This window comes from Lates calcarifer, linkage group LG21 (genome assembly GCF_001640805.2).
Source record: "Lates calcarifer isolate ASB-BC8 linkage group LG21, TLL_Latcal_v3, whole genome shotgun sequence".
Lineage (NCBI taxonomy): Eukaryota > Metazoa > Chordata > Actinopteri > Centropomidae > Lates > Lates calcarifer.
The window spans coordinates 4002896-4028995 of record NC_066853.1 but is presented as its reverse complement, the minus strand read 5'-3'; the positions used below and the strand labels follow the sequence as shown (position 1 = coordinate 4028995).

At 39.8% G+C, this 26100-nt stretch overlaps 1 protein-coding gene and 1 pseudogene across 3 annotated transcripts; both read left to right on the top strand.

The window, feature by feature from the left end:
- Positions 1–226: 226 nt before the first annotated feature.
- On the top strand, positions 227–8162 carry LOC108898816 (von Willebrand factor A domain-containing protein 5A-like; annotated as a pseudogene).
- Positions 8163–8680: 518 nt separating this feature from the next.
- Positions 8681–25553, top strand: LOC108898814 (von Willebrand factor A domain-containing protein 5A). 3 transcript variants are annotated; one of them, XM_051065448.1, is made up of 25 exons: positions 8681–8847; positions 8933–9076; positions 9172–9221; positions 9624–9826; positions 9910–10132; positions 10226–10392; positions 10479–10593; positions 10730–10905; positions 10996–11084; positions 11205–11349; positions 11597–11676; positions 11754–11868; positions 12005–12163; positions 12295–12398; positions 20884–21113; positions 21454–21516; positions 21689–21736; positions 21881–21934; positions 22650–22697; positions 22902–22952; positions 23189–23218; positions 23676–23732; positions 23992–24161; positions 24460–24583; positions 24679–25553. In XM_051065448.1, the coding sequence occupies exons 3-25, from the start codon at positions 9182–9184 to the stop codon at positions 24756–24758; spliced, it is 2571 nt and encodes an 856-aa protein (XP_050921405.1). In that variant the 5' UTR covers positions 8681–8847; positions 8933–9076; positions 9172–9181; the 3' UTR covers positions 24759–25553. The 3 variants fall into 3 exon arrangements, with proteins under 3 accessions (XP_050921405.1, XP_018554399.1, XP_050921406.1); XM_051065449.1 differs by lacking the exon at positions 8933–9076 and having other exon boundaries at positions 8683–8847; XM_018698883.2 differs by lacking the exons at positions 20884–21113; positions 21454–21516; positions 21689–21736; ... (6 more) ...; positions 24460–24583; positions 24679–25553 and adding exons at positions 12588–12808; positions 13077–13133; positions 13495–13533; ... (3 more) ...; positions 14841–14964; positions 15073–15427 and having other exon boundaries at positions 8682–8847.
- The last annotated feature ends 547 nt before the right edge of the window (positions 25554–26100 follow it).

Below are 26100 nucleotides of genomic sequence, written 5' to 3'. Positions count from 1 at the left end.
GTAAGCAAACTGTTGTTAATTTAACCTGAAAATGGACCTTTAAATGAAGCAGGAGACATTTTGTGTCCAGCAGCTGGATTTATGAAATGAAAAGCTTCGCACTCAGACCAAATGAGACACAGCTGATTATTCCAAGCACTGTATCATCATAGTTAAACTATTAGGAAGACGTTTGATTTCGCCATCAAAATGTTTGGTATTGGAGTCTCAACGCCCACACATCCGGTGTCCCTGTGAACCAGATCGAGCGCACCCGGCAGAGGCGTGACTGTGATTTCAGTGTTGCAGCAGCTGGTTTATGGTTCCTGTTTTGTAAACCTACAGTTTGTCTCACTATATCTCCAAAAGGTAACTACCCCGAAAACAGGAGTGTCAGCTTTCAAAGGTAGGCGTTCCAGTTTTGAATATACTCCTTTAGTATAGTAACGCAGCGCTATAGCTGTAAGGTTAATTACTTTTCAATTACTTTAAAAAAAAAAAAAAAAGAAAAGAAAAGAAAAGGGCAGATTGGGCAGTTATTTAGTTAAATTAAGTTAGAGAATGACATCCTAGAAGAATAATGATCATATTCACAGCAAGAGGTTCATATCTGTTTTAGTTTGTTTTAGAGGTGTATTAGTTTGAATTTTACAGTTAAAGCAAGATTGACGTTAGTCAAAGGAGTTCCTCGTTTCAGTCATTTACTCATATCACAGCTTCATGTTTTTGTTGTTATTTTTCATGAACTGACTAAATAAATTTGAATATATAAATAAAAACACAAATAAATGTGGAACAGCTTGGTCAAAGTAAAGCTAAGAATTTGGATTACATTCACAAGAAAATAGAGTAACTTAAGAACAAAAACGCCAACATTTTTTTTAACTCATCATCATTTTATCTCTTACCTACAGCAGAAAATAAAGGTGTGACTTGTTGCACAGGTGGGATGTCACATTTCTGTGGTCTGTTTACTCTCCCGAGAGAACCAGGTACAGAGCTGAAAACATTAAAATATCCACAAGCTTTTTGTTTCCTTGAATCACACAAGTTTCAAGTCATTTAAGTTATATGCTAATGTGTGTGTACTTCCCTGTGCAATGTGAGGGTGGTTGTGAATGTGTTTGAATACCCACCAGAGAGTGTTTGGTCATCAGGGAGTGAGAGAGGAGTTTTCCTAACCAGAATTAAAAATGTATAAATCTACTAACAATTAGTTGTTTCTCCATCAGTTCCTCTGAAGAGCATTGAGGTGCAGCTGGAGGTGAGGGACCATGTGGCTACAGTGGTCTCCACTCTGAACTATGAGAACAAGGAGGACAAACCACTAGAGGCTGTCTTTGTCTTCCCTCTGCCTGGAGATGCAGCTGTCTGTCATTTCAGTGCTACGATTGGACAGACACAGATTGTAGCTGAGGTGAAGGAGAAACAGCAGGTGAGCTGGACAGTAAAGGTTCGCTCACTATAATGGATCTGAAAGAAACAGTCAACACAGTGAATGTTGTGTCTGTGCTCCAGGCTCGGGAGGAGTATGATGACGCGCTGAGCTCCGGTCAGCAGGCCTTCCTATTGGAGGAGAGTGAGCAGAGTCCAGATATATTCTCTCTGAGTGTGGGCAGTCTGCCTCCAGGAGAGAGCGCCTCCATCAGGCTGGAGTACGTCACTGAGCTGGCTGTGCAGGCTGATGACGGGCTGAGGTTCTGTCTGCCTGCTGTGCTCAACCCTCGCTATGAACCACAGGGTAGGAAACCCAGCCAGCACCTTGACCAGGAACCCTTAAGATAAACCACTGACACAACACTGACATAGCAGACTCTGGAAATAGTCTTTGCCATTTGTGTTGTGCAAAAATGTTTCTATTGGGTGAATGTTCCCTTTATTTTGCATTCTTGTCACAAAAAGGTTAAGTTCTGTATGTCACAATATGCAAACTTGCAACACTTCCAAGAAGTAAATTGCTAAATTCATCTGACATATTTCCAGCAACTGTCAACAGCACCTGTTGAAGCTTGCTCAGAGTGTGGATTTTCAGGACATACTAGGACACAGTCATACAGAATTACCTAACTATTTAGAGACAAATAAAAAGTAAGACAGAAGAGCAAACTATTTTAGGGCACTTGAGCGTCAAGTCATGACATCCAGTAATCCATAAGTAGTATTGTTCATACAACCTTTCATGTTACTGATCAGCCACAACATTAAAACAGAAGAAGATGAAGTGAATAATACTGATCATCTCGTTACAATGCAATGTTCACCCTGATGTTATTTTGACACGTACCACCCAGCTAAACAGTATTGCAGACCAAGCACCCACCCTCCCATGGCAACAGCACTCTGCCAGTGTCCTGGTGCCAGACACCACAGGACACCCCCCAGAGGTATTGTGTCCATGCCCAGACAGGACAGTGTTTTGGCAGCACGAGGGGGACCGGGTGATTTTAATGTTGTGGCAGATCAGTTGTATGCTGTCACATTCATTGGTCCATTCATCAAAATCCAGCAGGTGTAAGATTGTTATTTTCTCAGCAAAAGATTTTATTTGTCCTGAACAACAAAGACTATCAGCTGGACCAAAGGCTTTCAGCTGCTTAAATGATTTCAATGTGTAATATCTTTAGTTACACCATCTCCAACCTGTCTGATGTTGTGTACAGGTAGTGAAGGTGCCAGTGTTCAGGTGACTTCTGTTCCAGCCTCTCTGGTTCCCTACAGTCTGTCCTTTTCTGCCCGAGTGTCCTCTCCTCGTCCAGTCTCTAAAGTAGAGTCCAGCTGTTCCCTGGACCCTCTGCAGTACCTCAATACAGAGCAGACCCAGGCCACGGTAGGTAGACTGCTAATGTGTCTGCTGTGTGTGGTTGATCCTCAGTAGTGAACAAAATATATGAGGTTGCATTTTGTGAACTGCAGGTCAAGTTGGCTGCAGGACACAAGTTTGACAGGGATGTTGAACTGCTGATTTATTACAAAGATGCCCACCAGCCCACTGCTGTGGTGGAGGCAGGACAGGCCTCTGCAAAGCCTGGTGAGTGCACATCAGTGAAGTTGTTACTTTGCCTAAGAACTTAATTATCCTCACTCTCCAACTGAGTTCCATGTGTTTGAATAAATAATATGTGTTTCAGGCACTCTGATGGGTGATCCAGTAGTGATGCTGAGCCTGTACCCTGAGTTCCCTCAGTCTGTGATGTCTTCAGTTGCCTCATGTGGAGAGTTTGTGTTCTTGATGGATCGATCTGGGAGTATGGATTGTCTTACGAATGACAGCGAGGGGCAAGAAACACGCCTTTGGCAGTGCCAGGGTATTTATTATGTATTAATTCTAACATAAAATCTTTCCTAGTGTTCCTCTCACACAGTAACCTTCACTGTCTGTTCTCTCCTTCCTTCAGGATACTCTACTGCTCCTGTTGAAGAGCTTACCAATGGGCTGCTATTTCAACATCTACAGTTTTGGTGACTCTTATGAACACATCTTCCCGTGAGTCACTCCATTAACTCATTCAGCCGAAAAAAAATGTTCGGCAGTCTTTGATATCACTTCTTGTACATGTGTATTCATGTGTTTGTGCATGTTGATGTCAATCATGTATGTCCACTTGTGTGTATTTTTTCATGGCAGTAAGAGTGTGAAGTACAGCCAGAAGACCATGGTAAAGGCTCTAAAGAAAGTTGCGGTGATGGATGCTGATCTGGGAGGAACAGAGATTCTTGAGCCCCTCAAGCATATTTACAGCCAGCCCTGCATTCCCAATCAACCCAGACAAGTAATACACACACACACATAGGTTATACATATAGTGTGTAATCCAGTCATCAACAGAGAAGGATACACTTTTCTATTCTAAGACTTTACTCTTAATTACTTGAATTACAGTCCTGATTTAGTTTGAAACTCATAGACAGAAGGAGATAAATTAAACAGCTCTCATGCATGTGTAGTTCAACTCTTTGAGTCATTATGCTGAACGTTTGAAGTGAATAACTTTTGTGGTATTTCAGTTTAGGGTACACACACGCATACACACATAGCGTTTATACTATATCTGTTAGACTTTCTCTACTGTGTAAACTCTCCTCCCTAGCTGTTTGTCTTTACTGATGGAGAGGTGTCCAACACCAAAGAGGTGATAAATCTGGTGAAGAAGAATTCAGGTTCTCACAGGTGAAACAAAAACACACTCTCAGTATGTCCAGTGTTGTAGTTCTGTGTGTGTTAAAAATAAAAATACTGTATTGTAGGTGTTTCTCCTTTGGGATTGGAGAAGGATCCAGCTCTGCTCTTATCAATGGGTTGGCCAAGGAAGGAGGAGGTCACGCTCAGTTCATCACAGGGACTGACAGGATGCAACCTAAAGTAAGACATTATAGTCTGTATAAGAAAAACATTTTCGGTAAGATATGGAATGACAAATTGATCTTCTACCTCACCAGGTGATGCAGTCACTGAGATTTGCTCTGCAGCCAGCAGTGGAGGACATCTCAGTTACCTGGGATTTACCAAAGGGAGTGTCTGTCACTGCTCTCTCTCCACCAATCACAACACTTTTCCAGGGTCAAAGGTCACTGGTTTATGCCTCAGCTCACTGGACAGGTAGGAGCAGCACCATCTCATAGTGAAACACCTATTCAGTATCTGAGGCTGAATTTGGTTCTCAACAATGTAAATGATTTCATTTTATTTTTTTTAAATCAGTTATATTAACACATTAACAAACATGGCCTCTAACACTGTGACATTCTCTCAGAGTTCAGATGCAGCAGAGGGCTGTGTGACGCTGAAGTACAGCTTGGCAGGTCATCCCTCTCAGAACCAGCTCCACTTCAGTCTCAAAACTGAGGAGGACACAGGGTAAAGTCAGCTTTTAATCAGACAGCAGAAGTGCCATGCACTGGGTAGATAATTTATAGTTGAGAATTTAAAGTTTGAATGAAGTCATTTTAGTTAAAAATAAGAGGAACATTCTCAAATGTTAAGTATGCATATTGTGACCTGTACACTCTTATGATAGAATAATGTAGACAGATCTCTGTGTTTTGTTTTTCATAGAAATGTAAGGTAAACACCTCCTGTGTTTACTCCTCTCCTCTGTCTGCAGACTAACAGTCCACAGGTTGGGTGCTCGGACTCTGATTTGTTCCCTGGAGATGGAGGAGAGAGACTATGATGGACAGCATGATGAGGGAGTGAAGGAGAAGTTGGTGGAGCTCAGTGTCCAATCAGGAGTGAGCAGTTCCTACACTGCCTTCATTGCTGTCAACAAAGGCAACAATGAGCCGATTGAAGGACCTCTGGTGCACAGAGATGTTCCAACAGCCTGTGAGTGTTCCTCTAAATGTAAATGAAGAATGTGCAACTTTTATTTAGATTTTGTTTGATAAATAAGTTTATGTTTGGTTGATTTCAAAATGCAGATTGTAGTCTGTGAATGTCATGAATGTTTGTGTGGTCTTTTAATGTCCATTTGTGGTCTTGATGAAGAAGCTGTGGTTTACTGGTTGATATTTTTTGTTTACTAACCTAAATAATTTTTGTTGTTTTATCTCAAAGATTACCTCAAAGCTAGCCTCATTGGTTACTGTATGGGTCTCTATGACGATGATCCATGCAGTAATGTTAATGGTATGTTGAATTTTTTTTTTCTTTTTAACGTAGTTCATACATCTCTGAATACAACAAAGACAGTATAACTTAATAGAAGAGTTAATTTGATTTCTCTTGTAAGAACAATATTACATTTTGTATTAGATATTACATGAGTTATTTTGGCTGTAATGTTGTCTAAACATGTTGGAGAGTGGGACAGTAAGAATATAGATTAATGTTAAACAAAATGAAGGGTACGTGCTTGAAATGTCCTTCCTGAACAGTTTTCAGGGAAATTGGCGCCTCCCTGAGTTCACTTACAAGCCACGGTAAGTTATATATATATATATATATATATATATATATATATATAACTTTTATATTTTGTTTTGGAGCCAAATTGTCTTTTTGAAAGATCAAATTTCTGCAGTTTTCTATTTACTGACCCTGATCCTGCATCAATTAAGGATTAAGGATCTTGACTGGATACTAGGAACAATATCAGGGCCAGCTGTGGTACTGTATGATTGTTTGAGTCAGTGAGCCATTGTAATGGGATTCATAATGGGGTTTTGTACTTGTATTTTTCTCCAAGTTTGCAGTTAAATGTCAAAATACACAGTTTGAATGAGAACTACAATTACCAGTGGGTTGATGTTCAAAATGAATGCAACTTTTCTCTCAAAACTTTCAGGAAAATCTGTAAAGAAGAAAGTAAAATCAGGTAAAAGTTTAAAGGACTCCTGCACACACTCAGCATAAACTTATGAAAGGAGGTTTCTAAACAAAGTGGGTTGAACAGAATTTTGTTGCTGCTGCTCAAAGTACTAAATAGTTACATCTGAAAAACAGCAATGTGTCTTCTGAGCAACAGGTCTGGCCTTGCTGGTCTGACAGTATCAGCAGGTCCAGACTGAAATATCTCTACATTCAACTAAAAATGAGAAGCTGCTGGCTGATGTGAATGTTTCAGAAGTTACACTGCTCCTAGCTAATGTTAAATGGTGTTGGTATTAAGCAATTTGTGTGTTTTTCCAAACTCAGTCTATGAGTCGCTGCACCCAAATAACTTTTCAAAACATACTAACATACTAACAAGCTAACATTCTCACTGTAGAGCCCACCTGTTCTAAAGGAGCGCTGCAAAGTTAACAGACTGAAGTGAACACAACACAGTAGAGTTTAGTAAAGAAAATAAAGACTTTACTTTGGTATTTTGGCCAATCATTCGCACCTGATATGACTTCAACATCTCCAGTTTAGTACCAAAGTACAGTTGTTTTATATATATATATATATATATATATATATATATATATATATATATATATATATATATGTAGTTGTTCTTTTTATAAGAAGAACAAGAGATCCTGATGATTTGCTTGAAATCTCTTCCCTAACAGTGTTCAACAGAATTGGCTCCTACCTTAAGGGTCAGAGTGCCTCACCTCAGAGCAACAGTAAGTAAACAAGTGCCATATGTTTTACCATTTTTTATTGTGTACAGACTGCTGCCACTTTCTTCACAGTCCCAATAAATCCTCCCACATCCATACAGCCACACACAGATTATTTTCTGTCCACACTTTATTTGATTTCTCCTCAGAAGCATCTTCAAGTAGGGATGCCGACACTGAGCCTAAGCAGCCACTCAGAGACCCTTTGCTGCAGTTGGTTTCCCTGCAGGAGGCGTCTGGTCGCTGGGTGCTGGATCCAGCTCTGGCTGCTGCGCTGGGAAAGACCAGCGAGGAGGTGGAGAAGACAAAGCCTGCCTTGGTGGGTTATTTCCAAATATAAGAGTGCAGCCTGACAGGTTATTAAGTTGTATTAAATGGTAACAGTGTTCAAGCATAATTATTTTTTATTTTATATATATATATATATATATATATCTTTACAGCAGCTAATAACATCCCAGTGCAAAGATAATGTGAGCTTTAGTCATCTGCATTTCTTTGATTTGTTGAATTAGGTGAACCAGGAAGTGTGGGCCACCATTCTGGCTCTGATCTGGCTTCATGGTTTCAAGATGGATGCTAAGGAAGAGTGGGAGCTTCTGGCTATGAAGGCTGTGTCATGGTTCCGTGCTCAGAATGGTAATAATCATAATAATAAGTGCTGAGCTGCTGCTATATATACTGCTTTGCTTATATACTTAGTCGTGCGTCTTTTGTGTTTTCTTTTTTCCAGCACCATGTGTGGCAGAGTGTGTGGAAGCTGGAAATACACTGTTAGGTTGTGCAGTGCAGAGAGATGTCCTGGGGCTCTGAGCTTTTAATGAAACTGACTGGGATTGGTCCATCCATCAATCATGCAACAGCACAAACATATGGAAATGTTCTTCTGTATTTATGCCTTTAATGTTGCTTTTTATCTGAAACTGTTTTTACCTAAATCAATTAAACTTGGACAAAGGTTAGCTAAATTAGAGGAGCTGTGCAGAGAGGTTCAAATATAAGGTCAGCTCATTTCATCATGCAGTGAACTCAAATAATGTAAACTGTATATATTGCACTATATTTACCCTCTGCCTTTTTATTTGTATTTTATATGAGTCTTAAAGTTTATACACCATATAGTGACCTCATAAGTTGTTGTTGTTGTTGTTTTTTAATCAGTCTTTCTGAAAAGCTGAACCATGTCCCTTGGCTTATTTGTTCATATTGTGCTAAATACAGCAGGAGTCTAGGTATCTAGGTTTTGACTCAGTAGTTGATAAAATCATCCTGTTGTCTGTTCAAAACATATGTTATACCCTCATTTCATTGTCTCGTGAGATGTACACATTACCTGTCTACAATGATAACTACACTTCCCCAGCTGATATTACAAGGAGTTAAGATTGCCAAGAAACATGGAGACAGGAACAGACGCTTACTGAACATTTAAGAAAATATAAACACCAGTAAACACACACATTGCTGATAGGTTTGATACTCAGACAGACTATTAGACACCTTTTTAAAACTAACGCTTAATTTGTTTGGTAAAGCAGGAGTGTGTGAGCAGTTTATTTATTGTAGTTGCAGCTGTTTGCTGCAGTTGGCCAATGAGGAAATCGCAAAGTATAAACTAAAACTGTACAATGCAAGCTCCACCCACCTGGTGCGTCTCCGTGACATGTGACAAGTGTACCTCTGAGGCGTGACAGAAAAACGCTTATTATTTCTATGTGGAACAGTGTTTGTTCGCAGCTGCATAGACCTGTTCCTGAACACGTCTACGGGGGAAAATACCCCAAACTATCCAGAACACAACTATCTGTTTCTTCAAAGGTAGGCATTTCTACCGTGTGTTTCTGCAAGTTGTGCAAAGTGACGACGCACTCTGGCAGAAAATGACTTTTTTTTTTTTTTTTAGCCTGTCAGAGGAACATTTCTGTCAGGAAAAAAACCTGGAAAATCCCCGGAAACTGTAGACGAAATCAAAAACGGAAGGGGGAACAGAGCAAGATTACTGGATATATGCGCTTCCTCGACCGGTCATAATCGTACTGTTGCTAGAGTGAGAAGAGAAACTTGGTGCAGTTTAAATGAGTCATCAAAGCAAATATAGCGTTTTTAGCAAATGTAACTCTCATTGGTTGTTGTCTGTTACAGAGGTACAAAGATGAGCTGCTGTGGTCTGCTAACTGTCCAGAAGCAACCAGGTAAAGATGTTCACAAACATCAGATCCAAACTTTCTCTCCTCTACATTCAAACCTAATGACGGACTTCAAGGTTTTCTTTTGTTAAGTGTTTAGTTCGCTGTGACATTAACAGTGTCACTTACATTTAAAGTGCTGTTTTGGTTTTGTATATTTGATTTTGCTCTGCTAATCAGGAAAAGAGTGACAGTGCAGATATTTGTCTATGCAAGTCTGTGTTTGGGCCACAGGGAGGCAGCAGAGGAACTTTACTAATCAAAACTGAGTACATACACTTTCACGAGCAAGAGGAGGGACAAAAAATGTTAATAACTTTTTTGACTAATTAAGTATCATCAGTGATTATTATAAGGATCATCAACTCTTTGTAGATTTGTAATGTTTCTACTCCATTTCTCCATCAGTTCCTCTGAAGAGCATTGAGGTGCAGCTGGAAGTGAGAGACCATGTGGCTACAGTGGTCTCCACTCTGAACTATGAGAACAAGGAGGACAAACCACTAGAGGCTGTCTTTGTCTTCCCTCTGCCTGGAGATGCAGCTGTCTGTCATTTCAGTGCTACGATTGGACAGACACAGATTATAGCTGAGGTGAAGGAGAAACAGCAGGTGAGCTGGACAGTAAAGGTTCGCTCACTATAATGGATCTGAAAGAAACAGTCAACACAGTGAATGTTGTGTCTGTGCTCCAGGCTCGGGAGGAGTATGATGACGCGCTGAGCTCCGGTCAGCAGGCCTTCCTATTGGAGGAGAGTGAGCAGAGTCCAGATATATTCTCTCTGAGTGTGGGCAGTCTGCCTCCAGGAGAGAGCGCCTCCATCAGGCTGGAGTACGTCATTGAGCTGGCTGTGCAGGCTGATGACGGGCTGAGGTTCTGTCTGCCTGCTGTGCTCAACCCTCGCTATGAACCACAGGGTAGGAAATGCATTTCTTAAAAGCCATTGTGCAAATATACGATCAGAACACTGAAATCCTTTGTGTAAAATGTTTGTCTGATGTTGTGTACAGGTAGTGAAGGTGCCAGTGTTCAGGTGACTTCTGTTCCAGCCTCTCTGGTTCCCTACAGTCTGTCTTTTTCTGCCCGAGTGTCCTCTCCTCGTCCAGTCTCTAAAGTAGAGTCCAGCTGTTCCCTGGACCCTCTGCAGTACCTCAACACAGAGCAGACCCAGGCCACGGTAGGTAGACTGCTAATGTGTCTGCTGTGTGTGGTTGATCCTCAGTAGTGAACAAAATATATGAGGTTGCATTTTGTGAACTGCAGGTCAAGTTGGCTGCAGGACACAAGTTTGACAGGGATGTTGAACTGCTGATTTATTACAAAGATGCCCACCAGCCCACTGCTGTGGTGGAGGCAGGACAGGCCTCTGCAAAGCCTGGTGAGTGCACATCAGTGAAGTTGTTACTCAGCTTGAAACACGTTAATTATCCTCATGTTACATGTTAACATGTATTGGATTAAATGGTGAAGGCCAGATTTGTGGTCATTTCTGTGTCTTTCCTCTTGTGTTTCAGGCACTCTGATGGGTGATCCAGTAGTGATGCTGAGCCTGTACCCTGAGTTCCCTCAGTCTGTGATGTCTTCAGTTTCCTCATGTGGAGAGTTTGTGTTCTTGATGGATCGATCTGGGAGTATGGGTTCGCGTATGAACAACAGCGAGAGTCACCAGACTCGCATTAGCAGTGCCAGGGTATTTATTATGTATTAATTCTAACATAAAATCTTTCCTAGTGTTCCTCTCACACAGTAACCTTCACTGTCTGTTCTCTCCTTCCTTCAGGATACTCTACTGCTCCTGTTGAAGAGCTTACCAATGGGCTGCTATTTCAACATCTACAGTTTTGGGTCCAGTTATGAACACATCTTCCCGTGAGTCACTCCCTCATGTCACTCAGTCCAACAAATGCCTTCAGGTCTTTCTTGTTAATGCTTGTACATTACATGTGTGTTTGTATTAGTGCCCATGTTCATGCATTTGTGTGATGACAGTAAGAGTGTGGAGTACAGCCAGGAGACCATGGAGGAGGCTCTGAAGAAAGTTGAGGTGATGGATGCTAATCTGGGAGGAACAGAGATTCTTGAGCCCCTCAAGCATATTTACAGCCAGCCCTGCATTCCCAGCCAGCCCAGACAAGTAATGCACACAACACACACACACACACACACACACACACACACACACACACACACACACACACACACACACAGTTAATTTGTTTGTTTGAAGGTCATACTTAACCATGCCTTGTTCTTAACACTTAACCATAAAAAAACAGTTGTATTACTACAGCAGTGTTTTGACACTCATATAGAATTAGATGAATGACTTTCAGCACATGCTTCATGTGATGTTGTGTAACTGTGTAAACTCTCCTCCCTAGCTGTTTGTCTTTACTGATGGAGAGGTGTGCAACACCAAAGACGTGATAAATCTGGTGAAGAAGAATTCAGGTTCTCACAGGTGAAACAAAAACACACTCACAGTATGTCCAGTGTTGTAGTTCTGTGTGTGTTAAAAATAAAAATACTGTATTGTAGGTGTTTCTCCTTTGGGATTGGAGAAGGATCCAGCTCTGCTCTTATCAATGGGTTGGCCAAGGAAGGAGGAGGTCACGCTCAGTTCATCACAGGGACTGACAGGATGCAACCTAAAGTAAGAATTTTAAAGACAGAAAAACTGTTAAATTAAACAGTGTAACAGCACATTTTTATTGGTATAGAAATCACAGTTCCAGGAAGTAAAAGGTCAGTGCCTCTCCCAACTTTCAGAAACTGTTTTTTCCCACCAGGTGATGCAGTCACTGAGATTTGCTCTGCAGCCAGCAGTGGTGGACATCTCAGTTACCTGGGATTTACCAAAGGGAGTGTCTGTCACTGCTCTCTCTCCACCAATCACAACACTTTTCCAGGGTCAAAGGTCACTGATTTATGCCCAGCTCACTGGACAGGTAGGAGCAGCACCATCTCATAGTGAAACACCCCTGGTTAGTTTGTCAGGTTTGAAAAATATTAATAACAGTGATTTTTGTCTGTAATTATGAACATACACTTGTTTTGTAAAACTGTAATGTTCTCTCAGAGTTCAGATGCAGCAGAGGGCTGTGTGACGGTGAAGTACAGCCTGGCAGGTCATCCCTCTCAGAACCAGCTCCACTTCAGTCTCAAACCTGAGGAGGACACAGGGTAACTTTAACTTTTTGTTTTTGTCTCCTCACAGTATGAAGGTCAAAATGTAGCAAAAATGACATCACTCTAATGTCTGTAAACGGAGACGTTATCTGATATTTTAGACTTGTTACATCATTAGACAAAGTGCATATGTCTATATTTTACTCCGCTCCTCCTGTGTTTACTCCTCTCCTCTGTCTGCAGACTAACAGTCCACAGGTTGGGTGCTCGGACTCTGATTCGCTCCCTGGAGATGGAGGAGAGAGAGCACAGAGGACAGCAAGATGGAGGAGTGAAGGAGAAGGTGGTGGAGCTCAGTGTCCAATCAGGAGTGAGCAGCTCCTTCACTGCTTTCATTGCTGTCAACAAAGGCAACAACAAGCCGATTGAAGGACCTCTGGTGCACAGAGATGTTCCAGTACCCAGTGAGTGTTTTTCCAATAACTGACCCTCTGACTCTACAAAACCCCTGAAGGTACCCTTGCTTCATCTGCGAGTGGCCATAATGTTTAGGCTCATTGGTGTAGTAAAATAATGCTAAAGATACAGAAGCACAATAGTTTCCTGCTTTCACATTATAAAAATCTATTTTGGATATTTGAACAACCCAACTCTCTAATCTCAGAAACCAGATTTACTAATTGTCATGTAATGTTGTGACCTCACACTTTTTCTGTTTTTTAAATCTTGAAGTGATAGGAATCTGTCAAGGCAGGCGTGTGCAAAGATCATTACCGGCATTTGGTGCTCGTAAGTAAAAAGCTGAATGGGAATGGAATACACATCTGTGTATTTCTATGAATACAGTAAATTGATGTAAACACTGAACAAAATAACACATTCTTGCGGCAGATTGCTCTATTAAAATATTCCAGCTTTGATGTGAAATACTGTACAGTAAGAGTTGTTTTGGTTATGTTATACTTTGTTAGTCACTAACAAAGAGCAGCAAGTGAGGAAAGTTGAGCTATTACAAATTTTTGTGACTTTTTAAATATTATTTAGCAACTTGTACATTTTAAGAATTACTTTGAAGGACTGTGAGTGAGAGGACACTAGTTTAGTTAAGATTTCTGTCTTGACAATACTTTTTTTTTTTTTTTTTTTAAAGCTATGGCCCTAAGGAAGGCCTCTCCAGCCTGTGGGACATGTAAGTAAAAAGCTGAAAGGGAGTGGAACACAGATTTGTGTATTTTACAGTAAAGTGATGTAAATGCTGAACAAAAAACACATTTTTCTGCAGCTATAATGTTAAACACAGTTACTTACAGTTAAATACAGTAGTTGTTTTAGTAGTTGTTTTGGTTCTGTTATGCTTTGCTAGTCATTGCAACATATACAGTTGTGCAGATCAGCAAGTGAGGAAAATTGAGCTATTAGCCATTTTTACACGTGTTTTTTAATGATTATTATTATCTTCAAGTTTTTGCCACCCGTTCATACATGGGTGCTGTGCACGGCTTTGGTACTCCGGTCAGTTTGGATTTGACATGTAAGTAGAAAACTGAATAACAACAAGAATTGCTCCTTTTTCTTTTTTTTGCAGCTTTAATGTAAATTACTGTACAGTAATAGTTGTTTTGGCTCTGTTATGCTTTGTTAGTCACTGACAGTGGCAGTTACCCAGAGCTAGTGCACATGTTTTGTGACTTTTTAAATATTATTTAACAACATGTACATTGTAAAAATGCTTGTAATGGCTTGTGAGTTGGTGTAATAAGCTCAGAACACAGTAGTTAAGTTAAGATTTTTGTCTTGACCACAATGCATTTTTTTAAAGGTAATATAAAAAGTGCCATGAAACGACCACCTGATGCTCCATTGCTCCATGATGCTCCAGCCAGTGTGAACTGTAAGTAAAGAGCTAAAGGGAAGTGGATCACACGTGTGTATTTTTGTAAGTACAGTAAATGGATAAACACTGTTTGGTGTGTGGTGAAAGTGTGGTGAAACTACTGTATTTACACATCACTATCTCACCATCAGATATAAACACGAATGATCAAAATACATACCAGTATAATAGTCTACAAAGATTATTTCATCTTTGCACTAATATCGATTTTCTCCTCAGAAAAATCAGTCTCATAGCAGTAGAATGATCTACAGGGATAATTTTATCTTTGCACTTTCTGTACATTTTTTCTTCAGACTCAAATGCTGGAGATACTGAAGGCACCATAATCAAGCAGCCATCCAGAGACCCTTTGCTGCAGTTGGTCTCCCTCCAGAAGGCGTCTGGCTGCTGGGTTCTGGATCCAGCTCTGGCTGCTGCACTGGGAAAGACCAGCGAGGAGGTGGAGAAACCAAAACCTGCATCGGTGGGTTACTGTCAAAAATAATTACACAAATTAATAATAGGGCTGTTTTAGAATTATACAGGAATATTATACAATCATCACCTGACTGAAAATACACTGACATCTGATTGTGATTTTCTTGGTTTTGTTGAATTAGGTGAACCAGGAAGTGTGGGCCACCATTCTGGCTCTGATCTGGCTTCATGGTTTCAAGATGGATGCTAAGGAAGAGTGGGAGCTTCTGGCTATGAAGGCTGTGTCATGGTTCCGTGCTCAGAATGGTAATAATCATAATAATAATTATGCTGTTTTTAACAGTGAGTAATGATTAGAATCAGCTGTTTGCTTATATACTCAGTCTTGTTTCTATTGTGTTTTCTTTTTTCCAGCACCATGTGTGGCAGAGTGTGTGGAAGCTGGAAATACACTGTTAGGTTGTGCGGTGCAGAGAGATGTCCTGGGGCTCTGAGCTTTTAATGAAACTGATTTCTCTTTGGGATTGGTCCACAGAGGCTTTACTCCCTACAGTGTTTATTGTGCTTCATCAACATTAAACTTTATTGCACTTCACTCAATGGAGAATGACTGCCACAAAAAAGTTACCTTGTGTCTGGTGATTGATTGATTGATGAAATGTATTTGATGATTAAAAAACATATATAACACTGCACTGCAGTTATTACACATATCAAGAAAATCATCGAGGATTAAAGCACAATAAAGCCTGAAGTCTTATTTCCTCTACCATGGAAATTTTGTGTCTTATTATCCTCATTAAACTTGCACTGCACTTCATCTATCCATCAATCATGCAACAGCACAAACATGGAAATGTTCCTCTGCTTTTAAGCATTTAATGTTGCTTTTTATTTGAAACTGTTTTTACCTAAATCAGTTAAACTTGCATATTTAGGCAAAGTGTCAATGAATAACTGGCCCCTTTAAAATCTCCCAACTGCCAACCAAGAAGTAATCTCCATCCTCTTCCTCATGAGCACTCGACTAAGAAAAATGAACTGCTCCCCCCACTTTAAGAGCACCAGACTGTCTCATATTTACCCCTGTGTCACATTAACTTTTTTTTCCAGCCTGGACTCTGCCTACTCAATACACACTCCAGTTGACACACACTCTCACACACAAACCCTTCAGTTATATTGATCGATCCTTTTTTATTTTGATAATTAACTGTTGTTTAATGGATTGATATATGTGAGGACTGTGCAAGAATAAGTAATGGGACATTTTAACTCTTTGTTTTGATTAAATGTTTTTCGTTTTTAATGACCTATGAATGAACAAAAAGATGAGGTATGGAAATGGTTTTGTGACATTTTTGTGCAAAGATTAGACTGATTTATCCTGAATTCAGGTGAATAATGTGGTTTACACAGAGACATTAGGCCTAAACTGCATCCCTGAGTTATTAATGACAGACTTAATTGTCTGTCTGGTGCCGTTAGCATCTATAGTGCCCTCAGCCCTCAAATTGCACAAAATCTTTCTTTGTGTGGTTATGAATGAAAACCTCTATTCCATGTATTTTTATTGCTGTGTGTGTTTGGAGATTTTTCTTTTAACAGCTGTAATAAGACATAACATCAGTAATGTGACAGATTTCTCTGAATTTGATTGATCTCACAACAGTGGCAAAATCTTCTCAATTTTTCTCTTTTCACTCAGAAAACCTACTGGGATAGCACTTTGACTTTTACAAATCTCCACATGGTGCCCTGTGATTTTGATTTTCACCTTTTATTGATAATGCAAATAGGTGAGATTGTTAAACACAGTGAGACAGAAGGACAGACATTTGCTAAACATTTAAGAAAATGTAACATTGTTTATGGGCAGACTATTAGACCTCTTTTTAAAACTGAATCTGTTTAGTAAAGCAGCAGTCTGTGAGCAGTTTATTTTATGTAGTTACAGTTGTTTGCTGCAGTTGGGCACTGAGGCAGTTCAAACTGGGGAAACTGCAACAGTGCAATACAAGCACCACCCACCTGATGCTTCTAAATGAATCAAGTGTACATCTTAGGCGTGACCAACGAATTACAGTTCTGGTCATTTACGTGTGTGTATGTGTACACAGCTGCATAAACCTGCCCTACTGTTCTTGATCATATCTGCAGGGAAACTGCCACAGACTGTCCCGCACAGAAACATCTGTCTCTTCAAAGGTAGGCATTTATACATCACAAAATTAAAGAGAGAGACGGAGAGATTCCATCCGCCCAGAGGAACATCCGTCAGAAATCTCCAGAGGTTTTAGACGAGATCTGATACGGAACAGGTGGAATAGCGCAGGATTAGTGCGAATAAGGGTGTGTACATGTTAGTGAGGGTGGACGGGTGTGTGTGCGCGTGCACGCATCCCCACCAGGTCGTAATCGTATTGCTCAGGAAGAAATACTTGGTTTTTTAATAAAGGTAAGGTCCTTTTTGTATTCCGCAGCACAGTTTTTTTTTTGTTTCCACCACTGCTCGTTAACGGTTCAAAATGAATTTAAAATGCTGTAATTCAGTGAAACCTACAGTGAACAGCTCATGACGTCGTTGCCAGCATCACCAAAAAACTGTTTTGTGACTTTTAAAAAAGCAATATTTTAAATGTAATATGAGACAAGGATACAATATGTAAACTAGATAAATACATTAATACAATACAATAATGTTTACGTGAGAAAATGGGTTGGGCAAATGTAACTCTCATTGGTTGTTGTCTGTTACAGAGGTACAAAGATGAGCTGCTGTGGTCTGCTAACTGTCCAGAAGCAACCAGGTAAAGATGTTCACAAACATCAGATCCAAACTTTCTCTCCTCTACATTCAAACCTAATGACGGACTTCAAGGTTTTCTTTTGTTAAGTGTTTAGTTCGCTGTGACATTAACAGTGTCACTTACATTTAAAGTGCTGTTTTGGTTTTGTCTTGTATATTTGATTTTGCTCTGCTAATCAGGAAAAGAGTGACAGTGCAGATATTTGTCTATGCAAGTCTGTGTTTGGGCCACATGGAGGCAGCAGAGGAACTTTACTAATCAAAACTGAGTACATACACTTTCACGAGCAAGAGGAGGGACAAAAAATGTTAATAACTTTTTTGACTAATTAAGTATCATCAGTGATTATTATAAGGATCATCAACTCTTTGTAGATTTGTAATGTTTCTACTCCATTTCTCCATCAGTTCCTCTGAAGAGCATTGAGGTGCAGCTGGAGGTGAGGGACCATGTGGCTACAGTGGTCTCCACTCTGAACTATGAGAACAAGGAGGACAAACCACTAGAGGCTGTCTTTGTCTTCCCTCTGCCTGGAGATGCAGCTGTCTGTCATTTCAGTGCTACGATTGGACAGACACAGATTGTAGCTGAGGTGAAGGAGAAACAGCAGGTGAGCTGGACAGTAAAGGTTCGCTCACTATAATGGATCTGAAAGAAACAGTCAACACAGTGAATGTTGTGTCTGTGCTCCAGGCTCGGGAGGAGTATGATGACGCGCTGAGCTCCGGTCAGCAGGCCTTCCTATTGGAGGAGAGTGAGCAGAGTCCAGATATATTCTCTCTGAGTGTGGGCAGTCTGCCTCCAGGAGAGAGCGCCTCCATCAGGCTGGAGTACGTCATTGAGCTGGCTGTGCAGGCTGATGACGGGCTGAGGTTCTGTCTGCCTGCTGTGCTCAACCCTCGCTATGAACCACAGGGTAGGAAATGCATTTCTTAAAAGCCATTGTGCAAATATACGATCAGAACACTGAAATCCTTTGTGTAAAATGTTTGTCTGATGTTGTGTACAGGTAGTGAAGGTGCCAGTGTTCAGGTGACTTCTGTTCCAGCCTCTCTGGTTCCCTACAGTCTGTCCTTTTCTGCCCGAGTGTCCTCTCCTCGTCCAGTCTCTAAAGTAGAGTCCAGCTGTTCCCTGGACCCTCTGCAGTACCTCAACACAGAGCAGACCCAGGCCACGGTAGGTAGACTGCTAATGTGTCTGCTGTGTGTGGTTGATCCTCAGTAGTGAACAAAATATATGAGGTTGCATTTTGTGAACTGCAGGTCAAGTTGGCTGCAGGACACAAGTTTGACAGGGATGTTGAACTGCTGATTTATTACAAAGATGCCCACCAGCCCACTGCTGTGGTGGAGGCAGGACAGGCCTCTGCAAAGCCTGGTGAGTGCACATCAGTGAAGTTGTTACTCAGCTTGAAACACGTTAATTATCCTCATGTTACATGTTAACATGTATTGGATTAAATGGTGAAGGCCAGATTTGTGGTCATTTCTGTGTCTTTCCTCTTGTGTTTCAGGCACTCTGATGGGTGATCCAGTAGTGATGCTGAGCCTGTACCCTGAGTTCCCTCAGTCTGTGATGTCTTCAGTTTCCTCATGTGGAGAGTTTGTGTTCTTGATGGATCGATCTGGGAGTATGGGTTCGCGTATGAACAACAGCGAGAGTCACCAGACTCGCATTAGCAGTGCCAGGGTATTTATTATGTATTAATTCTAACATAAAATCTTTCCTAGTGTTCCTCTCACACAGTAACCTTCACTGTCTGTTCTCTCCTTCCTTCAGGATACTCTACTGCTCCTGTTGAAGAGCTTACCAATGGGCTGCTATTTCAACATCTACAGTTTTGGTGACTCTTATAAACACCTGTTCCGGTAAGTCACTCCCTCATGTCTCTCAGTCCAACAAATGCCTTCATGTCTTTCTTGTTAATGCTTGTACAAAGTGTTTGCATTGGTGCACGTGTTCATGCATTTGTGTGATGACAGTAAGAGTGTGAAGTACAACCAGAAGACCATGGAGGAGGCTCTGAAGAAAGTTGAGGTGATGGATGCTAATCTGGGAGGAACAGAGATCCTGAAGCCACTTAAACATATTTACAGCCAGCCCTGCATTCCCAGCCAGCCCAGACAAGTAATGTACACACACACACACACAGTTAATTTGTTTGTTTGAAGGTCATACTTAACCATGCCTTGTTCTTAACACTTAACCATAAAAAAAACTGTTGTATTACTACAGCAGTGTTTTGACACTCATATAGAATTAGATGAATGACTTTCAGCACATGCTTCATATGATGTTGTGTAACTGTGTAAACTCTCCTCCCTAGCTGTTTGTCTTTACTGATGGAGAGGTGTCCAACACCAAAGACGTGATAAATCTGGTGAAGAAGAATTCAGGTTCTCACAGGTGAAACAAAAACACACTCTCAGTATGTCCAGTGTTGTAGTTCTGTGTGTGTTAAAAATAAAAATACTGTATTGTAGGTGTTTCTCCTTTGGGATTGGAGAAGGATCCAGCTCTGCTCTTATCAATGGGTTGGCCAAGGAAGGAGGAGGTCACGCTCAGTTCATCACAGGGACTGACAGGATGCAACCTAAAGTAAGACATTATAGTTGATGTGAAAAACAATTTAGAATAAGAAATGCAACAGCAAATTTGTATTTGATTACAAATCTACTGCAAGTAAAGAAATTTTGTAAAAGCTCAGTGTCTCTCCCAACTTGTATATTGTATTGTATAATTGTATAGATTTTCTTCCCACCAGGTGATGCAGTCGCTGCAATTTGCTCTGCAGCCAGCAGTGGTGGACATCTCAGTTACCTGGGATTTACCAAAGGGAGTGTCTGTCACTGCTCTCTCTCCACCAATCACAACACTTTTCCAGGGTCAGAGGTCACTGATTTATGCCCAGCTCACTGGACAGGTAGGAGCAGCACCATCTCATAGTGAAACACCTATTCAATATCTGAGCCTGAATTTGGTTCTCAACAATGTAAATGATTGTCATTACAATTTATCGATCAACACATTAACAAACATGGCCTCTAACACTGTGATGCTTTCTCAGAGTTCAGATGCAGCAGAGGGCTGTGTGACGGTGAAGTACAGCCTGGCAGGTCATCCCTCTCAGAACCAGCTCCACTTCAGTCTCAAACCTGAGGAGGACACGGGGTAATCAGCTTTTAATCAGACAGCAGAAGTGCCATGCACTGGGTAGATAATTTATAGTTGAGAAGTTTGAATTAAGTAATTTTAGTTTAAAAAAAAAGAGGAAATTCTCAAATGTTAAGTATGCATATCATGACCTGTACATTCCTACGATATGATTATCTAGACAGATCTCTGTTTTGCATTCATAGAGATATAAATAGAGATTTAAACTCCTCCTGTGTTTACTCCTCTCCTCTGTCTGCAGACTAACAGTCCACAGGTTGGGTGCTCGGACTCTGATTCGCTCCCTGGAGATGGAGGAGAGAGAGCACAGAGGACAGCAAGATGGAGGAGTGAAGGAGAAGGTGGTGGAGCTCAGTGTCCAATCAGGAGTGAGCAGCTCCTTCACTGCCTTCATTGCTGTCAACAAAGGCAACAACGAGCCGATTCGAGGACCTCTGGTGCGAAGAGATGTTCCAACGGCTGATTCTAAAAGTAAAGAATGAATGTTCCACACACAGCTTTTATTTTAATTTTGTTGTTTATACATTTATGTTTGGCTGATTCTGAAATTCTGAATATTGTCTGCCTGTGCAGGAAATCAGGGTATACTACCACTTTTTTTTTTCAATATCAGTGTTGCTAATAAGTACTATCTTATAGAACATTGTATTAATTGTGGTGGAGCACTGAGGATTTTTTTTTCTTTTTGTGTGTGTGTGTTTGTGTTTCTGAAACCCAGTTGTGGCCTTGATGAAGAAGCTGTGGTTAATTGCTTAATTGTTTTTTGTTTACTAACTGCTATATAATGTCCATTGTTTTTTTTATCCCAAAGCATGCCTGTATCTCAGATGTTATAGACTGGATCAGGATTCTGAATGCAGTGAGATAGATAATGGTATGTAGTAAAATTCCAGACCTGAAATTCTGAATGTCTTCTGTCTGTGTGGAACATCAGTTTATAACCCCCTGTGGTGAAACCTGTGGTTTGCTGGTTGATAGATTTTCTTTACTAACGTCTGTGTAATGTCCATAATATAATGCCCTGTTTTTCTTTTTTAATCCCAAAGTTACCCTCAAAAGTTGTTCTCTGGATGGTCCATATGACAACATTAATGGTATGTAGTAAAAGTCAAAATTTTCTTTGAACATAGTTCATATATTTCTGAAAACAATAAAGACAATATAGCTCAACACAACAGTTGATTTATCTAGCCAGTAAGACTATATGATGATTTGCTTGAAATCTCCTCCATGAACAGTTTTCAGTGGTACTGGCAGCTCCTTTGGTTCAAGAACTTTATCTATGAACCGTGGTAAGCAGAAAAATTCATTCAAAGTTTAATGTATCTCAAAAAGGGAACTTTCTATTTTATTATTATTATTATTATTTATTTATTATTATTTTGAATAATAACTACAATTACCAGTGGGTTATTGTAGTAAATCAGTGTACAATAGTGCTCATTTTTCAATATCAGTGTTTTAAATGTTGCTATTAAGTATTATCTTATGGAGAATAGTATTAGTTGTGGTGGAACACAGAGGGTTTTTTTTTTTCTTTTCCTTTTTTTGTGTGTATGTGTTTCTAACTCCCAATTGTGGCCGTAACGAAGAACCCGTGGTTTGTTGGTTAATCGTTTTTGTTTACTAGCTGCTATATAATGTCTATAATATAATATCCACTATTTATTTATTTATTTTTTTAATCCCAAAGCACCTCCGTATCTCGGATGTTATGGTCTGGGTTTCGATTATAATGTTCAGCATCGTGCTATCAATGATAGTATGTAGTTAAAGTTCAGTTTAAAACAAAACAGAACAAAAAAGAATGAATGTGCCACCCACAGCTTTTATTTAGATTTTGGCTCTTTGACCTGAAATTCTGAATGTCCTCTGTCTGTGTGGAACATCAGTTTATAACCCCCTGTGGTGGTGAAACCTGTGGTTTGCTGGTTGATAGTTTTTCTTTACTAATGTCTGTGTAATGTCCATAATATAATGCCCTGTTTTTCTTTTTTAATCCCAAAGTTACCCTCAAAAGTTGTTCTCTGGATGATCCATATGACAACATTAACGGTATGTAGTAAAAGTCAAAATTTTCTTATATATTTCTGAAAACAATAAAGACAATATAGCTCAACACAACAGCTAATTTATCTTATGAGATTGATTTTCATGTCTAAACATGTGGGCCAGTAAGACTATAATATATGTTAAATAAAGTGAAAGGTACATTGCAGACAAACATGATGATTTGCTTGAAATCTCCTCCATGAACAGTTTTCAGTGGTACTGGCTCCTTGGGTCCAAGTACTTCATCTAAGGATGGTGGTAAGCAAAGTTTAATGCAAGTTTAATGTACTTCAAAAATGTCAAAATATTTAAACCAAATTAATATTATATAAGAGCTAGGAAGAAATGACATTCCACTCTGCTCTAATGAGAAAACCCTCTGTGAAACTTGTATTTAAAGGATTTTCCTATTTTACAATATGCGTTTTTATGATAATATTTTAAGATTCTCTGTTGTCATTGTTCAACTTTCTCTCTCCTCTTAAAACTTTCAGGAAAATCTGCAAAGAAGAGAGTAAAATCAGGTAAAAGTTTTGTTCTTTCACATATCTCTTATGATTACTTAAGCAGCTCTAAAGTATGGTAAATATTTGTCAGTAAATACTTTTTCAAATTGACACAGGTAAAAAGTGGTGCTGCTTCTCGCTAATGATGAATAGTATCAGAGTTTAGCAAATTCATCTATATTTCCAAACTCAGTGTGTGAACTAAGGTGTGTCATTTTTTATTCTCATTACACAGCATTACATTCTCACAGAGTCCTTAGCATAGCTGTGGACTTGGTATATGTGAACCACATGGATAGATTTCTATGAAATGTTTTCATCTAGTTTTTGGCAGCATGATATTGTTTATATTATCTGCATTCATTACCATCCTTTATTTGTATATGTGTCTTCTTAATTAAGTTGTGTTTTGTAACCATCATAACAAAGATGATGTATATATGATGATATTTACTTGAAATCTCTTCCCTAACAGTGTTTAGCAGAATTGGCTGCTACTTAAAGGGTCAGAGTGCCTCATCTCAGAGCAACAGTAAGCAAACAAGTGCTTTGTTTTTTCTCCATCTCACTGATGCTGTTAAATGATATCTGTCCAAGAACCTAGAGGTTTAAAAAAGTATACTTTGGATCTTGCTGTGTGTCTGTTATGTTGTTTTTTTATTGTGTATATGTGTATGTGTGTGTGGAAACAGACTGCTGCCACTTTCTTCACAGTCCCAATAAATCCTCCCACATCCATACAGCCACACACAGATTATTTTCTGTCCACACTTTATTTGATTTCTCCTCAGAAGCATCTTCAAGTAGGGATGCCGACACTGAGCCTAAGCAGCCACTCAGAGACCCTTTGCTGCAGTTGGTTTCCCTGCAGGAGGCGTCTGGTCGCTGGGTGCTGGATCCAGCTCTGGCTGCTGCGCTGGGAAAGACCAGCGAGGAGGTGGAGAAGACAAAGCCTGCCTTGGTGGGTTATTTCCAAACATGAGAGCAGTATTAATATGGTAACAGAGTTCAAAAAGGCCTTCACATGTGAACAGAAGTAATAAAGTATATGAAAGGGGATCAAACCAAATCAGATACAGATATAAAGCAAATATATGTTTTTTTAATCGTTTTTTAAATAATGTTTTTATGTTTGTGTTGAATAATGTTTTTTCAGCAGCTAATCACATCTCAGTGCAAAGGCAATGTAAGCTTTGGTCTCTGGTGCGCCCTCATTCTGTTGGGCTCAACATCTGCATTTCTTTGATTTGTTGAATTAGGTGAACCAGGAAGTGTGGGCCACCATCCTGGCTCTGATCTGGCTTCATGGTTTCAAGATGAATGCTAAGGAAGAGTGGGAGCTTCTGGCTAACAAGGCTGTGTCATGGCTCTGTGCTCAGAATGGTAATAATCAGAAAGTGCTGAAATGCTGTTTTTTCAGCTGTTCTTTACATTCTGTCTCCTCTCCTAATGACTTATTTTGTGGGTTATTTTTCCAGCACCATGTGTGGCAGAGTGTGTGGAAGCTGGAAATACACTGTTAGGTTGCGCGGTGCAGAGAGATGTCCTGGGGCTCTGAGCTTTTACTGAAACTGACTTCTCTCTGGGATTGGTCCACAGAGGCTTTACACCACCCAGCAGTGTTTATTGTGCTTCATCAATATTGCACTTCATTTCACTTCACAGAGATGGCCTAACATAGAAATAAGTTAGCTCAAGTCTATTTTGTGCCTTATCCTCACCATATTTGCACTGCTTTTCATCTATCTATCAACCATGCAACAGCACAAACATATGGAAATGTTCCTCTGCTTTTAAGCCTTTAATGTAGCTTTTTATCTGAAACTGTTTTTACCTAAATCAATTAAACTTAGAATGTTTGGACAAAGCGTAAATGAGTAGCTAAAATAGAGGAGTTGTGGTTCAAATTAGAGGTCAACACACGTGACCTCTTATTTCAGCTGTCAGTAACGATGCAACATGATGATGACTTGAATGTTTTAAAACTTCAATTTATTGTTCATTATAGAGTAAACACAGTCTCTTTTATATGAAGCAGTGAATCAGTGAACAAGGGAGTGATTTTGGACACAGTGTCTCCTCAGTTTTTTCTTGTCTTTCTGAAAAGCTGAACCATGTTCCTCAGCTTATCTATTCATATTATGTGGGAATCTACCACTGCACTGCTTTGTCATCTAAACCAAGAGTTTTTGCAGTATTATCAGCAGTGGACTATGTCCCACATGTCTTAATGGTCATGCTGTCATAGCCTCATAGGAGCTGTTGATGTTAAGTGTGAAATGTTTTATCTGTGGTTCATAAAATGATAAATATTGGGCCTCTGGCTTATGCTAAGTAAAACCTTTAAAACAAACTTGTTGTGTGGGTGTTAGTTTATGAATGAAAAACACCTTTACTGCAGTACCTATTTGGACTAACATTAGTTGGTGGTAAACAACTACGTCAGAAATACAGGCCCCTGTAAATCATAGGTATAAAAATTGGACACTGTGCTTGCTTAGTGGTGTAGTGTCTGAGGTTTTAATGAAACTGGCTTCTTCAGGATTGGTCCATCCTACAACCTTAACTTTGTCAATATTGCACAACTTATGTTTAATTATGCAGTATTTCATTTGTAAATCACTTAGCTTTGCACTATTTTATTTAAAAATCTGAGAGATATTACATCTGTCCAGGGTCAGACACGTGACAAAGAGTTGTTGTTTAGCCTTAAACCTTATTGTCAGCCTGTACAGTAAAACCTGGAACTGTAATCAAGATTATGTGAGAAAGAAAAACGTATGAAAGATGTTTGGGTACAAAAAGATGCCAACACATTTTTATATGGAGAGTGTGAACTCTATACACTGTGCATTCAAAAACTGACCAACACAGGATTTAAGAGGCTGAGCTTAATAATC